Raw genomic sequence first — 25,364 nt, 5'->3', positions numbered from 1 at the left:
GATGGGAAGCACCACCCTCATTACCCCAGAAAATATTAGCTTGCGAAGCTCAAATTTTAAAAAATGGGTAAATATATAACACAATATAATAAATATAAGCCAAGGTTGGTAACTATTCCAGAGATTCTAAATGTAAGGCTAAAACAGTGCCGATTGCAATGACTCTTTCAATGCTCTGGCCTAAGATAAAAAAGTAAAATTTAAAAAAAGAACACGCTTAAATTATTATTTCCTGCCTAGCAAAAAGCTTAAGTCACTTGTTTGGTTAAATACTGTTAAAATCAAGGGGACCTATACACACTCTTAAATTCACTTCCCACTGAGTAAAGCACTAGAGCATGTGCTAAACATGCCCTTGGGAATTAGTGTCTCATGCTGCACACTCTTGCAAATATTTCGGCATGTGTTTGTTTTGTTACCATGAATATTTCCATTGATAAGTATGTCCATAGCTGTTAACAGGGAGAAGACCTGGAGCATTACTAAGGAGGAAATTTATCAAAAACATTACAACTGCAATATTGCATATTTTTGTAAATTACAATCTTAAAGGTGAATGAGAAATTTCTCTACATGAAGAGATAAGAGTAAGAGAGTCAAAGCTGTTAAGGTGAAAAATACACTACAGAAATAAAGCAAGTTATTGCCACAACCAACTAACAGAAAAATAAATTTTCTTTGCTCAGCTTCCACATCTTTTCCATATTCACAGTTCTTTAGTAGGGCACATAAATCCAAAACAGCATAGTATTTGCATTTTTAATCCCACACAATTTATGAGCACTTTTCCCTTTTACTTCAATCAGAACCCCCATATAGGAAAATATAAGCCAATTGATGCCATATGTCCCTCTGAATTGTTATTCCAGATGTATTCTTTGTATTCCTTGGAGTCACAGAATTAAAGTTCCTGTTTCCTTGAAAAATAACACATTTCCTAAAAACTCAAATGAAGCAATTTTGAGTATAAAGTAGTTTATTAATATGATTCATTTTTTTGGTAATGTTCATTTCCTGCAGCATTTTTTTCCTGTAACCTAAGTACAAAATAAAGGAACAATTTACCTATATAACATATTGAATTGTCTAGAAGCACAAATGCATTTACCTTTATCTTTTAGCTTAAGATTTCTCTGGCCAGAATGGTTAACTAACACTTATGCATTTGAGAACTAATGTTTAAGTTTTCATTTCCATTAGCAGAAAGAACTTCACCCATAGTCTGAAGCAGTGGGATTTGATCAGAATGCTTGCTTTTAAAATACTGCAGTGTTTCATTATATTTTCTTTAGCCTTGTAACAAAGAAAGAAATAAAAATGCACCGTTTTTGTGGGAATATTTGCTTAACTGAAGGTTAACTGTGCTTTAAGTACTGCAAACAGAAAATCAGAAGTGGGGAAGGGAGTTGCAGCAATAGCTTTCCCACACTGCCCTGCCAACAACCTCAACCTTGTTGAGCCATTTTCTCTGAGGGCTAGAAGTAATTAAGTTTCATTGCTAAATCAGTCTTGAGGCTGTCTTGAGCAGAAAAATCACTTATGCTTAATTGCATGCGGTGATGTGGTGAGCAGTCCATTAGGCAGACTGCAGATACCAGTTTACTTTTTGCAGCTCTGCAGGATACTTATAAATGAAAGGTCATTATTTTATCCAAGCAGTCACTTGTATAATACATACTTCCTACAGAAAAAAGTGGTACTTCAAAAAAGGTTCATATTTGAGTTTTTGCTCTGTAGTTCTACTAAGTATTATTTTGAGGGTTGTTGGGTTTAAAAGCTTGAGTTTCTGAAACTTAAGAATAATAAAACTGAATATTCACTCTACCATAATAAACATATATTTAATAATTATAATTTTATCAATTATAATACAAATATTTAAAGAACAGTATATTTAAAAAACAGTACTGCCCATCACTTTAAATATAGGAAGATAAATATGTAACATAAATAATATGTGTAGTCAGACACATCCGAACACATGCACATGGCCAGAGGAATGTTCTCCATGACCAAGAAACTCTACAGACTCTTTGCTAATCAGAACCATATATTTTTCACCTGATTCCATCAAAAAGAATTAGTTTCCATAAAATTGTAGCTGCCAGGAACAGATTGGTTTCATGGTTCAGAGTGGGAGAATTGTTCCAGCAGTTCATGCACCCTATCATTCCCGCTGCTGGCAGATCAGATTTTCACCCATCACAATCACCTTGCACTGAGATATCAGTCAAGAAAGACAATATAATCCTTCCTAAGTGATTAAATATTGTAAAAATATTACAATAGGTTATTACAATGAAACAGTGGAGACTATTACTACAGAACTTTAGCAATGTTAATTTCCATTAACATCCACTATTCCTGATTCTTGAGTACCCACTCCTGAGCAGTGAGCAATAGCATTTGATCTTGCCCATAACAATAACATCCTCAACAATCATAAAGGTATCTAAATATCTCAGGCTAGACTGTTCTCCTGTTCTCATGCTGTTATTTAGGAACAGGGATGGTCTCACAGGGCAAATGCACAGAAGATTTTTAAAAGAAGGAAGAACACCTAAGATTTTTAAATTAGAAATCATTTCAGATCACTGGAGTATAGTACCAGTATTACAGAGTCCAAAAAGCCAGCTGTGCTCACCCAGTAAGGATCACAACCTGTCACCTCATGGAAATGCTCCAGAGTCTCTTCCCCCTGCCACCAAATAATGTCACACCAGAAAAACTATACCCTGGTTTTGGTATCAGTTCCCAATCCTAGCAGTCAACTTCCCTATCAACAGTATTTTCCCATATCTTCACATTTTAGAAAGAACAATAAAACCCTTAGCCTTTATAAGCAGGAATTGCTTACCCTAGGTATTGTAATTTGATTTTTCTACAGCTTAAGAGAAATGTATGTAAATTTTAACTTTTATGTAATATTAATCACGTATTTGCTCAATAAAAGTAGGATTATTCTAGTTTTATACTTACAGAAAAATGTTTGAAAATTTAGGTGTTTAAACATAGAGTAGCATGCAGAATCATAGCACTATTGTTTAGGTGGGGATGAAATGGAAAAAGCTTTCTCACTGACTATAGGCACATTCATCTTTTTTTCAGAAACCCAAAAAAAGACATTTCTAACTGCATTTTGATTTATGCAATCTGTTAACATACAGGACAATTAAAAGTTACCAAATATGACTATTATTTCTGGTTTCAACAATACTTTACTAAGTATAAACACATGGACAAGAAGCATAAAATAACTTGAATTGAATAAGAACACTGTTTTACAAAAGGAATGTTACATTTAATTAGCTGAAAATCATTGAATGTAAGTAACATTTACACTAAAATTAAGACACTCATCCTTCAAAGTGACTGTTCATCCTGGAGAAGCAAAGGTTGCACGGAGACCTCAGAGCTACCATCCTGCACCTGAAGGGGGCCTATAGGGAAGCCAAGAGGGGTTTCTTCACCAGGCACTGTAGTGATAGGATAAGGGGGAGTGGCTTCAAACTGAGAGAACATTTGGCTAAGATGTTAGAAAGAAATTCTTTACTGTGAGGATGGTGAGGGACTGGCACAGGCTGCCCAGAGAAGCTGTGGATGCCCCATCCCTGGAACTGTTCAAGGCCAGGCTGCATGTGGCTTTGAGCAACCTGGTCAGTGGAAGGGGGGAGATGGTATTAGATGTTCTTCAAGGTCCCTTCCAACCCAAACCATTCTATATTCTGTGACTCTACATACAGCAGTAATTTAGTTGACATGCATATATTTACACTGCAAAGTGTTATTGAAAATGGTGCACATTCAGACACTGGCTAATTCTTCCAACAACTTGCACAAAAACTAAGGATTAGTTACATGTACGCTTTAGTAACACTCAGCATTGAGTGCTACTAAGGAAGGTGAACAAATTCTTAGCTTTATCAGGTTAAGTATCTTCTTACAGTTGTCTATTTCTTCAACTCTATGAATGAATTAACATACAGCAGTATGGACACCACCAAAGTGAGAAAGAAGCATTATTCAAGCACCAAGCTCCAGTAGCACCTACTCTGCCTTTCCTCATGTACAGGAGTAAAAATCTCCCTACACATGATCTTTTCTCTTGCAGAACAATAGAGTTGCAGGGGGCAATTTTGGGGACAGGTTTTAAGTATAAAGCAGAATGACAGCTTCATTCCAAGGCCATGACATAGAAGACTAAAAAAAAAATAGATTGGGAGCTAAATACATTTCCTTACATTTAGCTTTGTTGCCATAATTTTTTACTGTCTACTTTTACCATTCACTAGCTGCTTTGCAGATGCAAAAGAGTAAGAAATCTGAAATACACAGGCTAAGTACTAAAGAAGGAAAAAAAAGAGAAGTCTTTAAAAGAGGTAATTCCCTCCTTACTTTACTCTCTGCCAATACTTTCTTGGTGAAACACACCTGGCAAATACCTCTGGGCATAATTTAATTTACTTTTCAGTCTTGTGTTTCACTTCATTAAGGGAATTTAAGATTATTTTAAGACAAATGCATACCATGAGTTTGAACTAAAGAAAATTACAATAATAATAATAATGCCCAGCATGATATCCTGAATGCTTAGATACTAAATTCTATTGTTCCACTCCATGAAAAATGACAGACTATATTTTCCATACACTTAAAAGAAAACTATAAAGCATGAGTTACCTAGATATTATTTCACTTCTGTTCTGAAATTCAAGTTCTCTGAATTTCCAAACTTGTGTGTTACCTTTCTTCAGTGGTACCTCTCCATATTCTGAAATATAACCACTGAAATCTAACCACTCTCTTATTTACAGATATTTCTACCTTAAATTTACACCAGCCATGATTCCTAGAGTGCATTAATTTTTCACTTTCCCTAACTAACTAACTCCATCACAACACTTCAAAATTATTTAGAGCAGATCAATACTCTGTCAAGGCTTGAGATTATTTTTAGTAAGTAACAGATTATCTCCAGGCAAATGGCATTTTAAAAGAGCAGAAAAGTTCTTCATATTCAACTATGGTTTTAAAACAAATTTTCCTTCCTCTTCATGACTAAAAAATTAATTAAAACCCATAGACCACTTAAAACGGATAACCCAGGGCAAGCCAGACAAATAAAACCTTCATACAACTGAACACATGGCAAAAACAGCACTGGAACACTGTACACTGGGACACCCCAAAGGCAATCTGCTGGTTTCCCTCCCCAGGGTTCAACTGCATTCCCAAACTCTCTCTCTCTCTCTCTCCAATCAAGCTTTAGTTTTCACTGCATTTAATCAGAAGAATTATTTACTTTTGACTTACTTCCAGATAACATAGATAGACTGGCAAGGTATGCCAGTCTTTGGCAATTAAATTACCTTTGAACTGTTACCCATTGTGACCTGCCAGAAGAATTTTCCAGATGTCAGTACTATTTTAAAATACTTCTGACACATATGCCCCAAACCAAAACCTTAAACTAAAGGACTATAAAACAATTCTATTCTTGTGGATACATTTTATCCATTGCTTCTTCTTTACATCAAGTTAAAAAAGACAGGCTCCATACTACTTCCGAAATAGATTCCACTAATGAGAAAGCTATAACTATGTATGCAAATAATTTGAGCTGTTAATTGATGGTTCAGAACACTCTTATAGGATAACTTTTTAATTTTGAATTTTTTGAACACATTTCTTTTGAAAAAGCTAAAAATTAAAGATTATTTTCTTAGGACAGAGAGAAGGGACCTCATTTTAGATGAACAGGCACTCAGACCTGCCTGCAACCAAACCCTTTCTTTTAGTTTTGCAAATACCTTTCAAATATAAGGGGCAATTTTATATGAGAAATTAATACTGAAACCTACTGGCATTTTGGATCATACACAACATTCAGAAATACGATTTGGTTAAATTAACTTTACACCGTTTTGCAACACATTAAATTTTAAAAACACACATGTTTTCTGTGTGCCAACAACCCTTAACCAGGACAGGAAAAACCCAGAGGACAAGATTCAAGAGACTAACAATCCTTTATGTGGAGGAGATTATCATTTAATGAATACTTAGTTCCATGTCATCTTCACATTACACAACTAAATATGATGACAGGTGTCATAATATTTCTTTTGAATCACTCCATTGGCAAAATTAAGAAGTTCCTCCTCATGAAAAAAGCAATCATAGTTTCTGTTAATAATACAAAAGGTTCAAATCTATATGACTATAATTCCACAGGCAAGTTTCCAGGAGACTACACTGCACTCTGCTATGGCACAGTGGACTGGGAAGAAAGAGGGCAAGGAAAACCTGAGCTGGCAGTAATGTCACTTCAACTATGTACCCTCCTGTCCAAGGTTCTTTCTGTATGCCTGTGGAACGAAAAGCAGTGCTGCACGAAGGAGTGCTTCATATTGCTGTTCCGACTGTTATGGATTCACTTGTACAAATATTAAAGAAATCACATTTTAAAGATCCTTACTGATCCCCTTGTTCAACGTTTAGCTAAGTGTTGTAACACAAACACATCCCTGGTATTAACTATGAAGACAAATCTACAGAAATTATGATTTACACATATCTGGGCTAAATTCATAAAACTTTGCAATTCACATTATTGAATTTACAGAAAACACACAGAATGGTGAAATCTCCTAAAATTGCTTTAAACAAAAGCAAAAACTTGTCTTCTTCCAACAAAGTCCGCTTTCAAGCATGGGTCTGTACTGCCATAGCAATGCAAACAGTTGCATGTATTACGCTGCAAGGCAGTAAGCCATTTTAGGCTAGAAAAGCTTACATTTTTATGCTAACAGCCACAAAGGTCATGCATGGCTGGTATCAGTTGTGGCTCTCTGGGAATCATAACTCTACCATTAGACCTGTTGGCTATGTCAGCCTATGTATTTCATGCATTTTTTCCATTTAAGCCTTCCACCTTCTCAGTTTATCCCCCTGCTCCTTCTCTGTGTAGATCCATTTCCCTCATCTACAGGGCCTGAGACCATCAATGACCTGTGAGCTCACTGTCCGAATTAGATCTCTCCTTCCTGTTCAGTATTTCCACAGGATATCCACATCCTACATGACACACTGGTTCTGGTGTATCATTGGCACAACATGAATAAAATTGGTCATTTCCAGTAAAATTCTGGAAGTTCTCTCTGTGTATAGCCACCAAACTGATCTCAGCTTGTGCCAAATGCATTCCATCTTGCTGCCATGCACTCAGCAACTCCTCACAGCCCATTGCTGCCAACCCATACTCCTCCTTACAGCTTTCCCTTGGGGACGCAGCACACAGCAGTAGAGGCTTCAGGAATGCAGAACTGGAAAGCACAAAAAGTCACCTCTGAAGCAGGAGCCTTCTTGTATTCCTCTTGTCACTCATTTTAGCAGGCAAGCTGTTGCTGCTCTTGTTTCCTCAACCCCATCACTGCTGCCCTATCAGCCAGCACCACAGAGACAGCAGGCCTGTCTGGCAGAGACTGGACACTGAGAGGAACTGATAGCAGCAGATCTGAGCCTCTTGCATGAAGACCAGAAGCAGAAGAAACATCTGGAGAAGCTCTCTAGGTGGTGCCAGGTCAGGGCTCCACAAATGCACAGCTCTCAGCCTTGCGTCATTAATGAAATGCATATTAAGATTCCCGGAGAGAAGCACAGCCATGGGATTTGGGGTGATCAATTTTTGGATCATTTAGGCATCAGCTAGAAGTTGTAACACAAATGAATAGGGCTCTGCCTCATGCACCACCCCCACAACAAAATAACTGACAGGGATAACTAATTAACATACACAACAACATATTGAATCCTGAGAATTAATTACTTCTGGGTTTGATTCCCTCCCACAGATGCTACTACACTTAAACCCAACCAGGAGGAAAATAACTGCTGAGAAGATTCTTCAGGAACCTCTATGATTAATATTCCACAGTTAAATAATTTTTGGCACTATGCACCCAATTTTGGTAATTAGTTTTGGCAGCATAATTATACAAACTCTTAACAGCAATTTTATAAACCACACGCAAAAGTAGAAAGACCAAACCTATACATCATCATTTTTCAATTTCTTCAAGGAAAATAAATGAAAAACATAAAAATTCTATGGCCATAGAGACCTGATAAGGTCAAATGAATGAGGAACTATTGAAAGGAGAAATAAAAGGGACTGCCAGTGGACATTCAATATTATAACTTATAAATCCACCCGGTGATGATAACTGGATCATAATGCACAGTTTTTCACCCATCTTGTGTTGCCTGTAGAAGAAATGTTTGCACAATAATCTGTTCAGTGGTACAGAAGAATATCAGAAAGAATAATGCCATTTTCTTATTAATTTAAAACAAACAGGTATGACTTTTGCCTTCTAGCAGTGAACAGTTTCACCCTCTCTCAAATTTTAAATGGTGTTACATATTTAAGCGCTGATGTGAAAGTTGAACAGCACTTTTGCACATTTGGATTGCTGCCTCCGTTTTTTGAAATTTCCATTTAAAAAGTTTCTCTGTTTTGATTTTCACTGCCAAATTCACACTTCTCAAACAGAATACAGTCAACTTTAGTTCATATTCAACTTTTTTTCTAGCTCCCTTTCTACTTATGTGTGCAAACATCCAGCAACTTCTTGGAAGAGCAAAAAAATTTTTAGTATGACTTGATAATTATATGTTTCTTCTGGAAAAATTAGCTTCATTTGAATAATGTAATTTCTCATTTTCAGACTAAGTAAATTATAATTACACAATGGAATCCAATGAAAATACTTCCCTTGAGAGAAAACATTTTCTGCTGCATAAAGTCCAATAAAAATACAAGAGAGAAAAAAGGTATTTTCTTGTTTCTCCCACTGCCTTCTTACACAAAAAGCCAATTCTGGACCATTATTACATGTTTTATCTATAAATTATCTAGCTTAGTCTTAACTGCATTTCCACTGAGGCCCCAGGAATACCTCAGAAAAAGTATCACAGGACACCATACACCAAAGATGGTGACAATGAAGCTGACTTTCTCACACTTCCTTTCTTGCTAACCATGGTAACATCTTCTCACCACTTATGTTACTGCTTCTCCTCTGCTTCTCTATAGATTTTGAGGTGATTTAACAGATAAAAAATCAGAAGGAATATCTGAAGAAAAAATTTAAATTTTTTCTACCTTATCAGTGAGCTAAACTGGCTCTACAGAAGATGCATCAGATTCAGAAATTACTAATATTATTCACAACAGACATCATTACATCTGTAGTTGTTCCAGTATTTTGGATTGCTAACAGTGTAATTAGTTACTCTTTATGAAAACCAATACTTTTCTTTTTCCATAATTCACATCACTGACTGGGTAACTACATAAACCTTTTGGGCAACCTGGTCTTTAAAACATAGAAAATTATGTACCACTCACTGGAAAAGAAAACCTAATCAGGGAATTTTGAAAGGATGCACATATTAGGTAATATTAGGTAACACTTCTGGAAATGGCATTATGTTCTTCTGTAGAAAATAACAGTACACAAAATTCAGAGAGGACCCATATATTCAGAAAAGCTAAAACTACAGACAACGGCAGGACATGATATCTGAGGTACATCTTCAGACACTGATGCAGAGATACATTGTTTTGTCACAAAAAAGAGATTAAGGCAACCTCATCAGCATAAGGAACATTTTACAGCACAGCTGGGACTCCAGGGTCAGTGTAGGTCAAGATTCCAGAATGAACACCGTGTCTCTGATAAGAACTTTTTGCAAACTTATTAGGAATTTGGTCAAAACAATATTACCATGAAAAAACACTGAAGTTTCTAACACTGAAAAACTCCACACACTAGCATCCAGCTGTGGCAATGCCCAGATCATCCTTCACTTCCAGTGTCATGACTGACTGTAGTATTTTATTTTTTTAATTAAATTCAACCTAAGTATAAATGGCACCAACTCATATTGGAGATATTTAGTCATCAACATTCAAAAGCATGTTTACCAGATATAAAACTGTACAAAGAAGGAAAAAAAATGTTCACCACAAACAGAAGTGTGTATGACCAACATAAAATTCAAATATATTTATTCTCTCTGGAATAATTGATGTGTTAATACTTTGTATATTACATGAAGTTACTATTACTCAAAAGGAATAAAGGATGAAGTAACCCCTCCACAGCTATCCAGTAACAAATATTGACCTCCTGTGAATTTCTCTAGTTTCGACCATCTTTACTAGAGAAAATTCAGTGAAAAACTGGAACTCAGCACTTGGCAAAGCAGCTGAAAGGCTCTCTTGAGCCACTTCTATCATATGGCTAAGTAATGACTGAAGCAAAGAGAAGCATAGAGCATTCTTTGAAAAATACTTCATTTCCGACTGGGCAGTATTTACGTTCCTGCCCTCCATTAAAACAATACTGGAACGTAGGTATGCAAATTATATGTAGTCCAGCTCTCTTCACTTACCTGAAGACAGTAAAACTTCCAGGAATTTATAAATCACTATATTAATAAAGCATTACATCACACATAAATAAGAAACAAAAAAAATAGATATATTTAGCCTTACTTCTCCATGTCTTAATGGTGTGATAGCTCCTCTTGCTACTGCCATTCGGAACAATGTTTCTGTGGCCTGCATCAACAAACACACAGACAAATTAGTCATTAAAAAACAGCTTATGACAGTTTGTTTCAACTTGTCATAACATTTTTTATATTTTCTGCTACCTATTTTTTATATTTTCTGCTAGCACCTATTTTACAATTGAATTGCTCCAGTAATTCCTTTAGAACAACCTGCACAGTTTAGGGAAGGCGAGACATATTGAGGGTTTTGGTCTCAGCCTAAGTAACAGTGCATGATCCCTCAGGCAACATCACAGCTGTTCCAGAAGACTCTTTGAGCAGGTCAGAGATGCTCAGCCCTAGATAACTGTCCTCCAGAAGCTATAAAGTACAAGTGGGGTACTGTGGAAAAAACAACCAGATGGTATTTCATGACTCATGAAACTTAATTTCAAAATTGCTGTTTAATAATATACATTTAAACTGACCAATGAGTATGAAAAAATAATATGATGCAGTGCTATTCCTAAAAGCCCCTCTTAACTCTCAGTAATGGTGAGATTATAAAACATGACATTGTCATGTGCAACTGGCAGGGAATACAAATTTGGGGAAATCTCCTATCTTTAATTAGGTTGAATACCTTTCTGTGTTAGTTGCCCCATCCTTTCCTTAATCCAGTGAGACAATTAAAACATACCTCTGATACAGATATAGGTTACTGGCTTAATATAGACTATAATAGGTTCTGTAACACCTATCTTTCTACAAGCTAGTTGGAAAAAAGCATGAAAAAAATCTGCAAGTTACATAAATTAATGGATTGGCATAACAGCATACACATGAACAGATTTGTTTTAAAAACTTGTTTCCATAGCAAACAGTGAAGGTGGTTTCAATTTCAACTGCAAAAAACCATCGTTTTAATATCTGGTTCTAATTAAAAAAATACCCTGACATTTAAGGATCTGTTTTAAGGAGTAGTTAGCAGGCTGTTAGGGAAAAAAAAAAAAAAAACAACAACAACCACATTTAGAAAGTTTATAAATAAAAGCAGTTTGTAGTAGCTGATTATCTTTCCAAACAGTGATTTGGAAAAAAAGCATCTCAGTGTTTCCATGCTCACACGACTTGCTGGGTTCCCACCAACACTACCTTAAGACAGCTGTATCTCAATAAATATGGTATCAAAGACATCTCTTGAGATTAATTCATCAGTCTTCCAAGAGACAGATTAAGTGAGGTTTACTCCTTCCTACATAATTTTCTGCAGAAAATAACTTAATAAAATTCATCAGTCTTCCAAGAGACAGATTAAGTGAGGTTTACTCCTTCCTACATAATTTTCTGCAGAAAATAACTTAATAAAAGATATTTTAATTACCTTATGTAATCCACACACACCTGTAAATGAATGTGTACACTCCAGAACACTGGGCTGCAAAATCTATTACTTCATTTACACCCACAAGGATGCAGGGCGGTGCTCCACTGTGATTCTGCTTCTCAAACCTTTCTTCTCTGAGAGATGAAGTGAACCTCACACAGCCTTTTGTATTTCACAAAATTGGCTTCTTTCACCAATATTTTAAGGGATGTTTCAACCAAATTGAGCATTCTGTCAATACAGCTAAACTGCTTTTGCTTCTTTTGAAAACCACTGGTGTGTGTGACTTTCTGTTCACATCTACTAGCAAGAGATCTCTCTTAGTACACTTGTACTCACCTCGTTAATGCCAGATCTCAAAACCATTCAGAAACAAGGAAAAATCACAGCAATAGCAAATGCAACATCACAGATGCCTCCCAGTAGGCCACCCTTCACTAAGAAGATAAGCCCTACATACACAGCTTCCCACACAAACTGCGTGGTGGGGATGAGGCCACCTGTAGCCTTTGACTGGCAATGACAAGGCTGCAGAAAGCGCTATTGGGCGTTTCAGTGTGCAAAATCCAAGAGGAGGCTTAAAGAAGTTCATCTTTCAGAACAGTAATCAGCCCAAGCCTACTGTTGGTGTAAGCTTTCAGGTGAAGAAGGTGGACACTGGCAGTAAATAGTTCAGGTCTGCATTCTTTTGACAAAGGAAACTACCTGTGAACATGTGGAGATTCAGTAAGGCAATGTTTTACAAGGTAGAAGAGCATGACGCAACCATTCAGAGTATTTTAACACCTTCACAGTGCTATAACATCACAAAGACTAATGATAAAAGTAATCAGCTAGCAAAATTTTGCCAGTCTTAAAATGTAAATTTATCTGTAACACTTCTGGTTTTTTAAAGCTTCCACACTGTCTTCAGTTTCTATCTTTTTCCCTTCCACCCTGCAAATGCAGAAACAAACAGAATCATACTGGACCATGTCTAAGGAAGTGTAGCAGCCCTGGGAAAGGGTCTGGAACACAAGTCTTATGAGAAGCAGCTGAAGGAGCTGGGGGTGTTCAGTCTGGGGAAAAGAAGCTCAGAGGGGACCTTATCCCTCTCTGCAACTGCCTGAAAGAAGTTTGTGACCAGGTGAGGGTCAGTCTCTTCTCCCAGGTAACAAGTGACAGGACAAGAAGAAATGGCCTCAAGTTACACTGGGGAAGAGGTTTAGATTGGATATTAGGAAAAGTTTCTTCCTGGAAAGGGTTGTAAAGCACTTGAACACAGGCTGCCATGAGAAGTGTTTGAGTCACCATCCCTGGAGGTATTTAAAAGCATTTGGGAATGTGGTTTAGTGGTGGACTTGGCAGTGCTGGGTTAATGGATGGACTCTATGACCTTAAAGGCTTTTTGCAACCTTAACAACTCCATGATTCTCTCTGATCCTGCTCAAGTTCCCTTGAACCAGCTTGTCTAGGCCCATTTTCAGCATCTCAAAGATTGGAGGTCTCACGACCTCTCTGATCAACATGTTTCAGCATTTCAAAACAACATTTTAAGTGACAAGCCCACAAAAAAAATGCAATTTACAGATGACCTGCAAATTCCTTCTGCTCTCCAAAGAAACACAGCCCAATTCCTCAAATTCTCTCTAAGTGGTGGAAATGCTTTGTGCCAGCCAAGTGGAAGGCTATCCTGCAGTTTCTAACTGTGACAAGCCAAGACACAAGGAAATCCAAAAACACAGAACATCCTGCTGGCATTTCAGCTGCACATGTTGGATATGAAAGAATAAGCACAAGGGTGGAGAAAGTCAAAATATACATGGACTGTATTTTTTTTTTAATGTTAGAGACAAACTTCATCATACTTAATGCTCCATAAAGGATAGAGAAAAAAAAGCTGCATGAAGAACCACAACAGCAATATAAAAACAACAATATTCTTGCACACCTCATGTATTTTCTAAAATTCTATTTATAATAATATCTTGCTGAGAGTAAAAGAATCCCTACAGGTCACCAAATCTACTTTGACTAAAAATCCAGTTTATTGAACACATCTTGCCTGACATATCCTTGGTATGTAATTTCAAATCTACCAAAGTTACCAGTATAATAACAGTCAATATTCATGCTGGAAAGTATTTGCATACAACTTGTTTTAACACTGACTAAATCTATTAAAGACATTTGAGTTCAAAGGATTTACTTTTAAGTAATGTGTTAAAAGATAAAAGTATATTGAAATGGCAAGTTTATTTCATTGTATTAAATCTGCTAAAAGTACGCAAAGTATAGCTCTGTCACAAATCAAACTAGGCATAACTGCCCATTCAAGAAATTATACTATTCTCAAAGAAACTGCTGACTAGGAATTTAGCTAATTTTTAACTGGTTTTCACTGACTATTACAATATAGTCGGATATTTTAAAAAGCTGTAAAAACTTGAGATTTATTTGCATTCAATTCACTGTGAATAAGCCGTCTACTCAGCCATGGGAGTCAGAGGTTCCTAAGAAAGCAAACTGTCAACACATGGTTTTAGTGATCTCAGTGTGAAATAAATGTGTTGCCAAGATGATTGTTACTGAATCCTAAAATTGTTGCTCATTACCAAGAACACGTAGTGCGTTACAATATACTGAGGTGAAATGGCAGCCTGAGGTATGCTACACTCTGCAACGCCACGCAAGCTCCAAGGTCATCTCCAGACAAAGATGACCAACTGTTCCCACTCCAACAAAGCAGTTGCTTCTGATCAAATTCTTTACAAGTGGGTTAAAAAAAAGAGAAATCACTGGTATGAACCAGAACTAAAGCGGAAGATAATTGTGCATTATTGATGGAAATGGTAGGAAAAACAGAAATACTGCATTAGATTCCAGATGTCTTGAATTTTCTAGGTATGCTCAAAAATAAAATGGTCTCACATAATACCTCATCAGAATAGTTACTGTTTTACTGAAGTTAAAACTGGAAATGCAAGTAGTGAAGAGATTGATCACACAAGTTAATGAATTTAGAAATGCATGCTTTTTAATCACATGACAAATTTTGGCATTTCTTCTATATGTGCATTAAAAACCCAAAACAAAACAGAAAAAAAAACCCTATTTGAACTAAAATTAAAATTATGCAAATTGTTTATAAGAATAAAAATGGATGGAATACCACAAAAGACATTTTTTCTCTCTTATTAGGTTTGCTGATCTTGGATACAATAGCTAGCTGACAGCTCTAGCCTGTAAAATTTGTGCTTCTTTGTGAAAAGCAAATTACATGAAAAAAGGATTTTGACAGTCTATCCAAAATCATTAATAACAATCTTTCAACTTGATTATATATGAACTATTGTTATTGCCCTTATTAGCTAACCATCACACAACTTTTGAAAACAAGGAGTGCTAGATAAAAAAGATCTGGTGAGATTTAGAAGCAATAATGACTAGGAAAACACAGAAGAAGTTTTTGAATTTTTTTTCCTGAATTCTGTCCACAAAAAGTCAAATGTAAAGCAACTGTCTGCATTTAAACCTTACTCAAGATGACAGATTTAACTGAGGAGTTTAATTATTGTTACAACTTTTAATGAAATTACCACAGTACCAAAATAAAATGCATTGCCATTCTAAATACTTTAGAGATTTAAAATATTTTATAAATATGTTAAAATACAATACTGAAGCTGAACTGAAGCTTTTAAAAAGACAGATATGCAAATTCCCACTCTCTGAAAAACCATTAAAAGTTCAATTAATTCCATGGTACAGATGTGAATTCCATATACCTCCATCTTTTACTTTGTTGAATGACTCCTAATGTCTCTGCCTTCGTTACTGAACTATTGGAACCTTATTTGTACAATTCATAGATCAGCCTATATTTGGCATCAGTGAGACACAAGCTCTTTCCAGTCACCCGTTAATAGATCAAATAGTATTCTACCCTTACTTTCAATAAAAGTAACTTAACTGTGAACTCTCTATAGACTAAACAATTTAAACCTCATGATAAAGCATATTTTACAGAGTTTATGAAAGCCTTGTACCCATTTTCCAAAACATCTCTAATTTGTTTCCCAAATTCAGCTTTCAGAATTTGTTGCACCAAACACCCATCTTTGCATCCCATAATACCTGACATCCCTCTCCTCTGGTTACTTACCCAACATTTGTGCAAACAAAGCACACATCTGGCCATGTATCTTATAAGTACTATTGGAAATGTTCTTCTTTCTTAAATAATAAACATGTGTTGCTTCCCTAACTAGAGGTTTGGAGACAGGCAAAACACATCACTAATACAGCATAAATAAATCAGAATTAAAACTAACAAGACTAACAGCAGAGTAACTCTTTTTTTGTCTTGCTTGTTCCTGAGAGCATTTGCAGATTTATCATGTAAACATAGGTTCAAATTTGAACACAGTTCAGTGTAACTTCTATTCCATTTACAAATTCTGTTTGCTCATTGACCTGAATGTGCACTTTCAGGGTTAATAAACTACCTTATGAACCAATTTATCTCTACCCTCTACCTAACTAACTAAAGTATCCTGATCTTCCTCCCTGCTGCAGTCTGCTCAGGAACCTCAGCCTGTCCTTAAAGAGCTTCATCATTTAAAACTGCAGAACACATGCTCAACAAATGAACAAATTGTATGTATTTATCTTAATCTGAAGCTAGTAGTTTGCAGTTGTGGTATTTGTAACATTTGCCAAGATCATGATAATTGCTTTTTTTCTCCTGACTTCTCTTCTACCTGTTTCTCTCCCTTTCCTTCCTCCCAGCCCCCTCACAAAAAATGCTTGGTATTTACATTGGGATTCCTGGTCCCAGCCTGTAACTGACTTTCACCTTTTTCTAGTTTTCTCTGCACAAAGGATTGAAAGGGCTCAACATTGCAATTAATGAAGTATCAGGAAGCCAGAAAAAAAAATCCAGCAGTATAATGCTCATGAACTGAATTACCCACAAACCAGGCCAGCAGCCAGCATGGGAAACTGGAGAAATAGGCCATTTAATCTCCCCTGCCTTGACAGAAATGCCAGAGAAAGAAGGTCCAAGCAGCCTGCCCCACCATCATCATAGAACAGAGGTTTCTGCATCTGAGAAATGATCCAGTGAAGCCAACTAAAACCTTCCTTTTTTCCAATCACACAGCAGAAGGACAGCAAACAGCTGCAAGCCAGGCTGCAGAAAGCACATGACAACTGTCAAAGCTGGTTTTGATTAGTAATGCTGCCAGAGCAGAAAAGACAGTGGCTGATACACCAGTCTGGCCAGACCAGCAATATACAAGCACATTTGCTTGTACAGTCACTGATCACCCCTGGATTTAGGGGCAGCACAATCTTCAGATTTTCAGCTCCAAAATATTGAGAAGGAGCACTCATCATGCACCATCTCCTTCTATCCCATTTGAAACTGATCCATGGAGAACTTTGCTGCTGCCTGGCCAAAGGCTGCTGAAGGAACAACATGCAGAAACAGCAGGTCTGACAAGGCTTGATGTAGTCACCAAGTTTTCAGGATAAAACAGCGACACTGCCCTGAATCCAGAGCTGCAATGAACTCCAACACTGTACAGAATTATTGAATGGTTTGGGTTGGACAGGACCTCTAAAGACCATCTAGTCCAACTCTCCTGCCATGGGCAGGGACCCCCTCCACTGGACCAGGTTGCTCAAAGCCCCATTCAATCTGGTCTTAAACACTTCCATGGAATGGAAGCCACATCTTGGGACAAACTGTTCCAATGCCTCATCACCCTCACAGAAAAGAATTGCTTTCTTGCATATCATCTAAACCTGCCCTCTTTCAGTTTAAAACCATTGAACTCCATCCCATCACCACAGACACTTCTAAATTGTTTGTCCCCATCTTTTTCTTAAGTCCACTTCAAGTACTGAAAGGGTGCAGTGAGGTCTCCCTGGAATCTTCTCCAGGCTCAACAACCACAACTCTCCAAGTCAGCCTTCATAAGAGAGGTGCTCCAGCCCTCTCATCATCTTTGTAGACAGGTCCCAGTCCTTTTTATGTTGGGGACCCCACAGCTGGACACAGCACTCCAGGCAGTGTCTCATGAGAGCCGAGCAGAGGGCAGAATTCCCTCCCTCACCCTGCTGCCCCCATTGCTTTGGATGCAGCCCAGGATGATGCCAGCTATCTGGGCTGTGAGTGCACATTCCCAGGTCATGTTGAGCTTCTCATCCACCAACAGCCCCAAGCTCTTCTCTCCAGGGCTGCTCTCAATCCATTCTCTGCTCAACCTGTATTTGTGCTTGGACTTGCCCCAACCCAAGTACAGCATCTTACATTTGGCCTTGTTGATCATCCTACACTTATTTCTACATCTTTGCCTGTCCATCCATTTTGATTCTTTGCTGCAAGTTAGTAGCACCACACCCTCCTCATCTTAAAAGCACTGGTGAAAGAAACATAACAGAAGAGAAGACAGGGTGTGTGACATTGCAACAGCCACCAGGATGTTCCTGTAGAATTCATTCCCAAGCTATTTTAAGTAAGTGAATCCAAATTCTTCTCCCACACAAGTTAAAGGTGAGGTGAGCTTTCATGGTCCACCTGTAGTTCCTTAGTGTGTTATTGGGACAACAGAGAGCAAAATCAAAAGTTCCTTGATTTCTCGTCTTCATTCTAACCCCTGAAAAATGGCAGATATTTAAACACCAGCAAGCTATTCCAGCCTTGGATCTTGTAACAGACATTCACTATGACCAGGAAATTAATGAGAGCTGCATATTTAGACAGCTTTATTTCATATTATCCAAGCACATGTTCTGGAATTCCAGACTAATTTAAACAGTCATTTACAATTCCTTTATCTGCCTTCATTGACCAGAATTTCTTGTTAGCATGAACTCTGAGTGGGTTCAATTCAGTACTTCAGTACATTCCCTACAAGTTTTACAAGATTTACATTTAATGTGTTTCACAACCAGTGCCCTTTTTCTTTAGGGGATTACCTCACCTTTTACATTTCCCACTGGTAGCAATTTTAAGTAGTAGTTCTCTGTATTTGCAAATGGAACAGAAATTTCTTTGTCTCATTTGGTTTGTTTCCATGTATTGTGATTTACTCACAGTGTTGTGTGCTAAACTAATATGAATACAATCCAAAAAACATTTTAAAATTAGTGATTTATCACGACCATGGTGTAAACAGTACAATAGATTACATCAACTTTGCATGGGACACTTAACTCACTTCCCAGCCGAAGTTTAAACACTTCGTTGTTTAAACACATATATGTCACACAATCTTTCAGAACTAATTAGAAACAGAGCACACAGGTTAACACTACTTCATCTTTGAGGCAGCTTATAAAAAAGTTTTGCTGATAGTAGAGAAAAGCTAAATTGCTTTTGAGGAAGAATATGTCTGTTCTGGTGATGACCTAATAAAAAACTGTGATTTATCATATGCTCTTATCTATAAAACACTTAACTAAATCAGATACTGATTGTGATTGAAACCACTTAATATAAAATAACCAGCAAGAAAATTCAAAAAGCCGTATACTATCTAGGGAATGGTAATTAACTACCATTAGTTAATTAGTGCTATCAATTAACTACCATTAGTAACGTGGTGCTCTGAATCATTTTTAATTCAACTTTTTTTCTTTTTAAGAGAGCTAAAAATTTTAGGAGAGCTAATTGCTTAGAACAGTATTTTGCAAACTGGCGAAAACACTGGTCAAATGCTTCCCGTTCCCAAGAAAGTTGTTCTTATTTTGGCCATGAGTAACTAATAGAAACCCTCACTTATGGGCTGCACAACACTCAAGAGTTTGCAAGTGAAGCCATTTCAGACAAACTAAATGAGCAAGAATTCTTATTCCCAAGCATTTTTCCTCAAAATTGACAGGAAAACAGTCCCTCCAGCATCTAAGAATCCAGCATCCTCTCTGCCAAGCAGTGCAAAGCCCATAGCAAAGCATGCATGCATGCTGTTTTCTCTTTTTAAGAAAAGCAGGAAACTTTTATCACAAGACTAATCTCAGGAGGAAGCCACACTTCTCCTTCACATACACCATCAGAAGAGCCATGTCTACTTTCAACATTGAGGCTGTTGACAGAAGCCATGGTGCAGCTGTACTCCACAAGCCCTGCTGCATTACGCACATGTACAACAGCAAAAAGTAGTAAAATCTGTCAAATCTGCTCAAACAAAAGGCATGAGAACTCACTATCTCTAATTTTGTAGCTAAAGAATTCTAAACATACAAATCTTTAGGATTTACCCATAAGTCTAAAACACTTCCCTTCTGTTTCTCTGTCATCCCAGATCGATACTCCTCCTTCTAGCTCTTGACTGTTTTCCACAAAGGGAAGGTAGCTGCCCTGACCCTGCAGTGGATGAATTACTGCATCCAGCCCAGCCGCATGACCAGAGAACAAGCAGTAAATGTCAATGCAGAAGAAAGCACCTCTAGCAAGCTGAACTAGTAAAATGCCCTTAAAAATCAAGGCATGAGCCAGACTCGGACCCAAGCCACCTGAAATGAAGTTGGCTACAACCTCCACATCCTGACACACATTAGATCCAGAGAGGCTTTCAGTCAGAACTACTCAAGAACACTGCAGGCACCAAAATTACTGTAGTGAATTGACTTCAATACTATGGAATATTCTTGCCTGGTGTATAATAATTTGGTAATTGCTGCCAACTAATTTTGTCAACCTAACAATAATGGTTTTGTATAGAGAAAAAGTGTAGCCTAATCTAACTCAAGAAATATGGGACTTGATTTCTATTTTAATGTGTGGGTTGTCTCAGGGGATATATGACTTTCATCAAAATTCAGATGGTTGCTATAAGACAGTGCTAAAAGAAGGAAATGAAGCTACATGGCAATCAGTGCCAGGTCTGTAAAACCCCTCTCCTCTTTCTCTAAAACCTGGGAGGCAAAACTCAAGGAAACACAAAAGATTACCGGTAAAACAAGTAGAGTGCAGAAAGGAGGGCCAGATTCTAGCTTTTGTTTTTCTTATCTGACATCAGGCAGGACAATTGAAACACAGAGGATTCTTCTGTAAGCAAGTAGCGTGGTCTTCTTTCCCAAGGGTGGGAGACCCTCAATTAAGAGATCCTAAAAATCTGCTCCTGATGGTACTACCAATTCCTCATCCAAAAGAGGAGTAATACTTTTCATTTACCTCCCAAAAGTCATAAAGAATATTCACTTAGTTATTTCCATACACTGCCTTGAGAACATACAGAACAATTACAATTTCAATGTGGTAAAAAATGTAACCAAAGAAATTTGGAGGTAGTCAAGGACAAACACCTCAGCTTTCTAACACTGAATCACACCAAGTTACTGAATACTTTTTGAACACAATCCAAATAAATAATTCTATGATTCTACTTCTCATGCAAAACATGGTTACTATATTTATCACTCAGAGTTCACTCATGAGAATAAATTTTAAGAGATTGTGAAGTATTTACAGACTGCAGGTAAGGAGAGTAAGAGAAAAGCCCCTGGAGGAACCAGTATCTTATGGAATTTTTAGTTAGAGTTATGAAACTGAGCAGCTGCTAATGTGCAAGACATCTATAATCTCTTAATGGGAATGAGCAATGTTCCCAAGGAAAAGACAGTGACTGCACAGTCAAAGGCCACTGATTCAGATCACAGGAGGCACTATTAGTACATCTACTGCTAGATTTACTAAATCAGAAATTGCAGCAGGGCCCTAAGCTAGTCCAAGTGATGTAAGGCTGTATCATGATGTTGGGAAGGTAATGAGGAGATGGCTTAAAGTTCAATTCAAATATAGCTCAAAGTCTTGCTTCCAGCCTCAGGGACAGATGAACAGAATCTCTTCACCAGACCAGTTTATTCACACTACATTTACCTATTCTCTTTATTTAAAACATGCAATGAACTCAACAAAATTATAGAGAGTTTAAGATTTACAGCACTTTAACCAAGTTCAAAACAACAAGAAAGAAGATCTTTGACAGGGAACAAAATGTACAAATGTACCGTTATTCCTGGCAAGGTTTAATGGTACCAAATACATGTAGTGGGTCTGTTCCACAAACTGCACTGGATTGCACAGACAGGTTTATTTAACCACTCTGTACATTAGCACAGCCAAATAATAGCTCATACTTCCTAAGGAAAAAGTACATAAATTACAACAAGTAGACCATTACAGAACAAGGAATTGTCTAAGGAATATAGCAACACTGAAAACAATTTAGAAACCACAGCAGACAATCAAATGAGCCTAAAACACACAGTGCGCCCCATCAAATGAGCAAATTAATCCTGATAAGTGCAAAAATGTCAAACAAGAACATAAATCAGAATATTTCAGTTGGACTCACTCTTCAGAAAGTTTTCAAAATATGGCTGAAAAAAGGATGCCTCTGTTTTGCAGAGTAGCTAGCACCATGATAGGTTTAAGTACCATATGTCAGGTCAGGTCTTCACTACAAGTTTTTCCCTCTCATCTATCAGATGTTTAAGGTCTCACCTCTTCACTGACAGAATATACAGAGAAAAAAAGAAATGGTGCTAAAATGGATGGGCTTCATTGGCCCTTAAAGAACTTGCATAATCAAAACACCAGAAAAACTGTCAGCATGAACTGTCAACAGTAAGATGTTCCTCCAAGACATCTCTGTTCCATGCTTTATGCTCACACAAGTATCTATACAGAAACACTTTCCAATAGCAGTCAACTCCTTTGCTCAGTAGAGAGAAGGATCAATTACCACTTTACAAAAGCCTACAAATAAAACAGCTTCAACTAGAGCAGTGAGGGTGGATTTGTTTTTTCAAATACATGTCTTACCAAAGCAATTAGCCAACGCTCATCTTTCTTAAGTCTGGATGTAAATGCACAGTAGCTGCTCAAAAATAAATTACCAAAGAGAAGTGTCCAAAAAAGGCTAATGTGAAAGGTTTGTCATCAAGCTGGAAGAGGGCTGTCATCAAACTAGCCAGTAAATCACAATGACTAGCACAGGCTACAAGGAAATCATATTCCAAAAATTGATCCATAGCCTTCATAACTAATAAAGACTCTCTGTGGAAGGAGTCAGAATAATTTAAAATAAAATATAAAAAGGCACATCATTTTTTAGGAGGGAAGTATGTGTGCATGTGTATGTAGAAAGGGCTAAAGGGCCATTCTCAATCCTTTCCTATAAACCAAGGTCTCATTTCCAGAATATACTACAGATACAGTTGCAGAGCAACACATGGTCATAAACAGCCAGACCCCATTACAGCTTCCAAAATGCAAGTGCCACAGAAACATGGAGAAGTGACTTGGGATTAGGCTTCAGAAATTGCTGGAGTCTCCGTGGCTGGCACCCACAGAGCCAGAAAGGCAGAATGAATGGATCCCTCAGTGGTTTATAGTAATTAGGCACATTTCTGAAACTGGTGCTGTGATTGCCTCGTCTGCACTAATTGAGCACAATGCAAAGCAGTGCTCTGAAATGCCAAATGGCACATTTAACAACCTTATAAAGGAGCCAGGAGTACAGATTCCCTCTTTTTTCCTTAATATAAAAAAAAAAGCACTGGCCTAACTTGTTGCTGCACAATACAGAGAGCTGGAAAGTGCCCAAAATTGCTCTGTAAGTGTTGTTTTATTAGCTTGAGACTGTTAATAAATATATCATAAATGAACTTATACTTACTTGGGTGAACATAAAGAAAGAATTGTATCGCTGTTCTTACAATGTTTGCAACTTACTCTAGTTCTTCACTTTTTTTTTATCCTAGTTACACTGTTTCTATACTAGTCTACCTTAGCAACTGACATTTATTTGGGCCATAAATTACCCTAATGCATTTTAGTGCTCTTTCATAAATTTTACTAACACAACACTTACAGAACATAGACTTGTATTAATTAAACCCATGCCTACACAAATCAAACATTTCCTTTTAACATTTTTACTTACTGCTAATTCTGGAAAACATACAAAAGGACAAAGGCTTTCTCTTCTCTTTCACCAGGTGTGAATATACATATACATAAATGTACATATAAAATGTGGGAGTTTGAATGTGTACCAGTGTGTCACAGCTGATAGCTGACAATCTCTGAGAAGAAAAAGACTATCTTCCAAGAACTTGGCATACTGAGCTACAAATTTGATCCTTTCATTAAGACAAACTTAATTAACTTAGCAATTTCCACTTTTGACTTTACTACTCCAAGACTCCCATTACTTGTCAGAAACAGCTTTAGCAATTTCAAACACTAACTATTAAAAGTCTTTTAAGGTTAACACTTCAGTCCAGTAATAGAAGTTTAAGAAATTTGAAAAGAGGCTTGTTTCCTATAGGAACAAAAAAAGGTTTGAGGTACATATTGATAAGACAGGAACTGTAAATACTAAGGTAATTTTGGTTTTGTAATGCTTTTATGCCCAAGTTTAGTTTTAAAATGGAAAAAAAAAGCTTGTTATGCAATATCTGCATATGAATATTCAATAAATATTCTGAATAACTATAGCAGCAGAGCACACTACAGTACAGGAAGACACATGACATATATAAGCCAATGCATGTAATATGCACTTAAGATGTCACTTAGCCACATTTGTCTTCTATTTGCCAATATTTGAAAATGTGATGTATTTTGTACAGAAAGTACATCATACTAAATCAAAAGCAGAACAACCTGAGGTGCTGCACACCCTATCCTGGGCTCCTGCTTCCCTCAGGCAAAGCCCCTGGGCTCCCGACACGTGGAACTTGAGGTGAGCAGCAAAACAATGCCACCACTGACATACCCAAGACCTCACAGAACATTACAGCCACAAAGCACTCAGACAGACTGCCCTGTGTAAGGCAGCATCTGCTCTACTGGAAGCAGAGCATGAAGCCCCAGGTTTCGTGTTTAGCCTGCTCTGGTCACTCACTCACTACAAGAGTAAGGGCAGGTCTGTGTGCTCCCAGCTGCACACACACACCCCCCAATCCCACCCCAGACAGCAGGAAGCATTGCTCCCAGGCACACATAAACTCTGCACAGGCATTTAATCCGACATGACATATTTGTGAACAATTTAAGCTAACACAGCAGCACTTACGCCACAGTAAAGCCTTAGAGATACGATAAATAATTTACAAGAGCAGTGCAGTCACCACCAGTGTTTGTTTTCTCAGTGGTCTTTATTAAACCAAATCACTGGGATTAAAGCTACTACAACAAAAACTGGAGTCAGACATGAGTGGGTTGACAATTCTTCTGTTTGTTCAAGCCTCCTTACTGAGAAGACTCAAGTTAAATATGACCAGAAATAAATTTGTCACAATACAATTTTAATTCTCAAATATCTGGAACCAATTAACTTTGGGAAAGTTTCAAATGGGCCACCCAGTGACATACACAAAATCATTTGTGTCTGCTGTCTTGTTTGTGATAATT

The 25,364-nt window shown here is 37.3% G+C and overlaps 1 protein-coding gene across 1 annotated transcript in view; it reads right to left on the bottom strand.

Annotated features, from left to right (window-relative positions):
* Window positions 1-25,364, bottom strand: part of TMEM135 (transmembrane protein 135) — a 156,627-nt gene that overhangs the window by 77,698 nt on the left and 53,565 nt on the right. The window contains exon 5 of the mRNA XM_066570322.1: window positions 10,565-10,630. Coding sequence (XP_066426419.1) covers window positions 10,565-10,630 — 66 coding nt within the window. The remainder of the gene's footprint in view (window positions 1-10,564; window positions 10,631-25,364) is intronic.

The sequence above is a fragment of the Molothrus aeneus genome, chromosome 2, assembly GCF_037042795.1.
Source record: "Molothrus aeneus isolate 106 chromosome 2, BPBGC_Maene_1.0, whole genome shotgun sequence".
Lineage (NCBI taxonomy): Eukaryota > Metazoa > Chordata > Aves > Passeriformes > Icteridae > Molothrus > Molothrus aeneus.
Note: the sequence above shows the minus strand (reverse complement) of the source record. Positions and strands in the feature narration are given on the sequence as shown.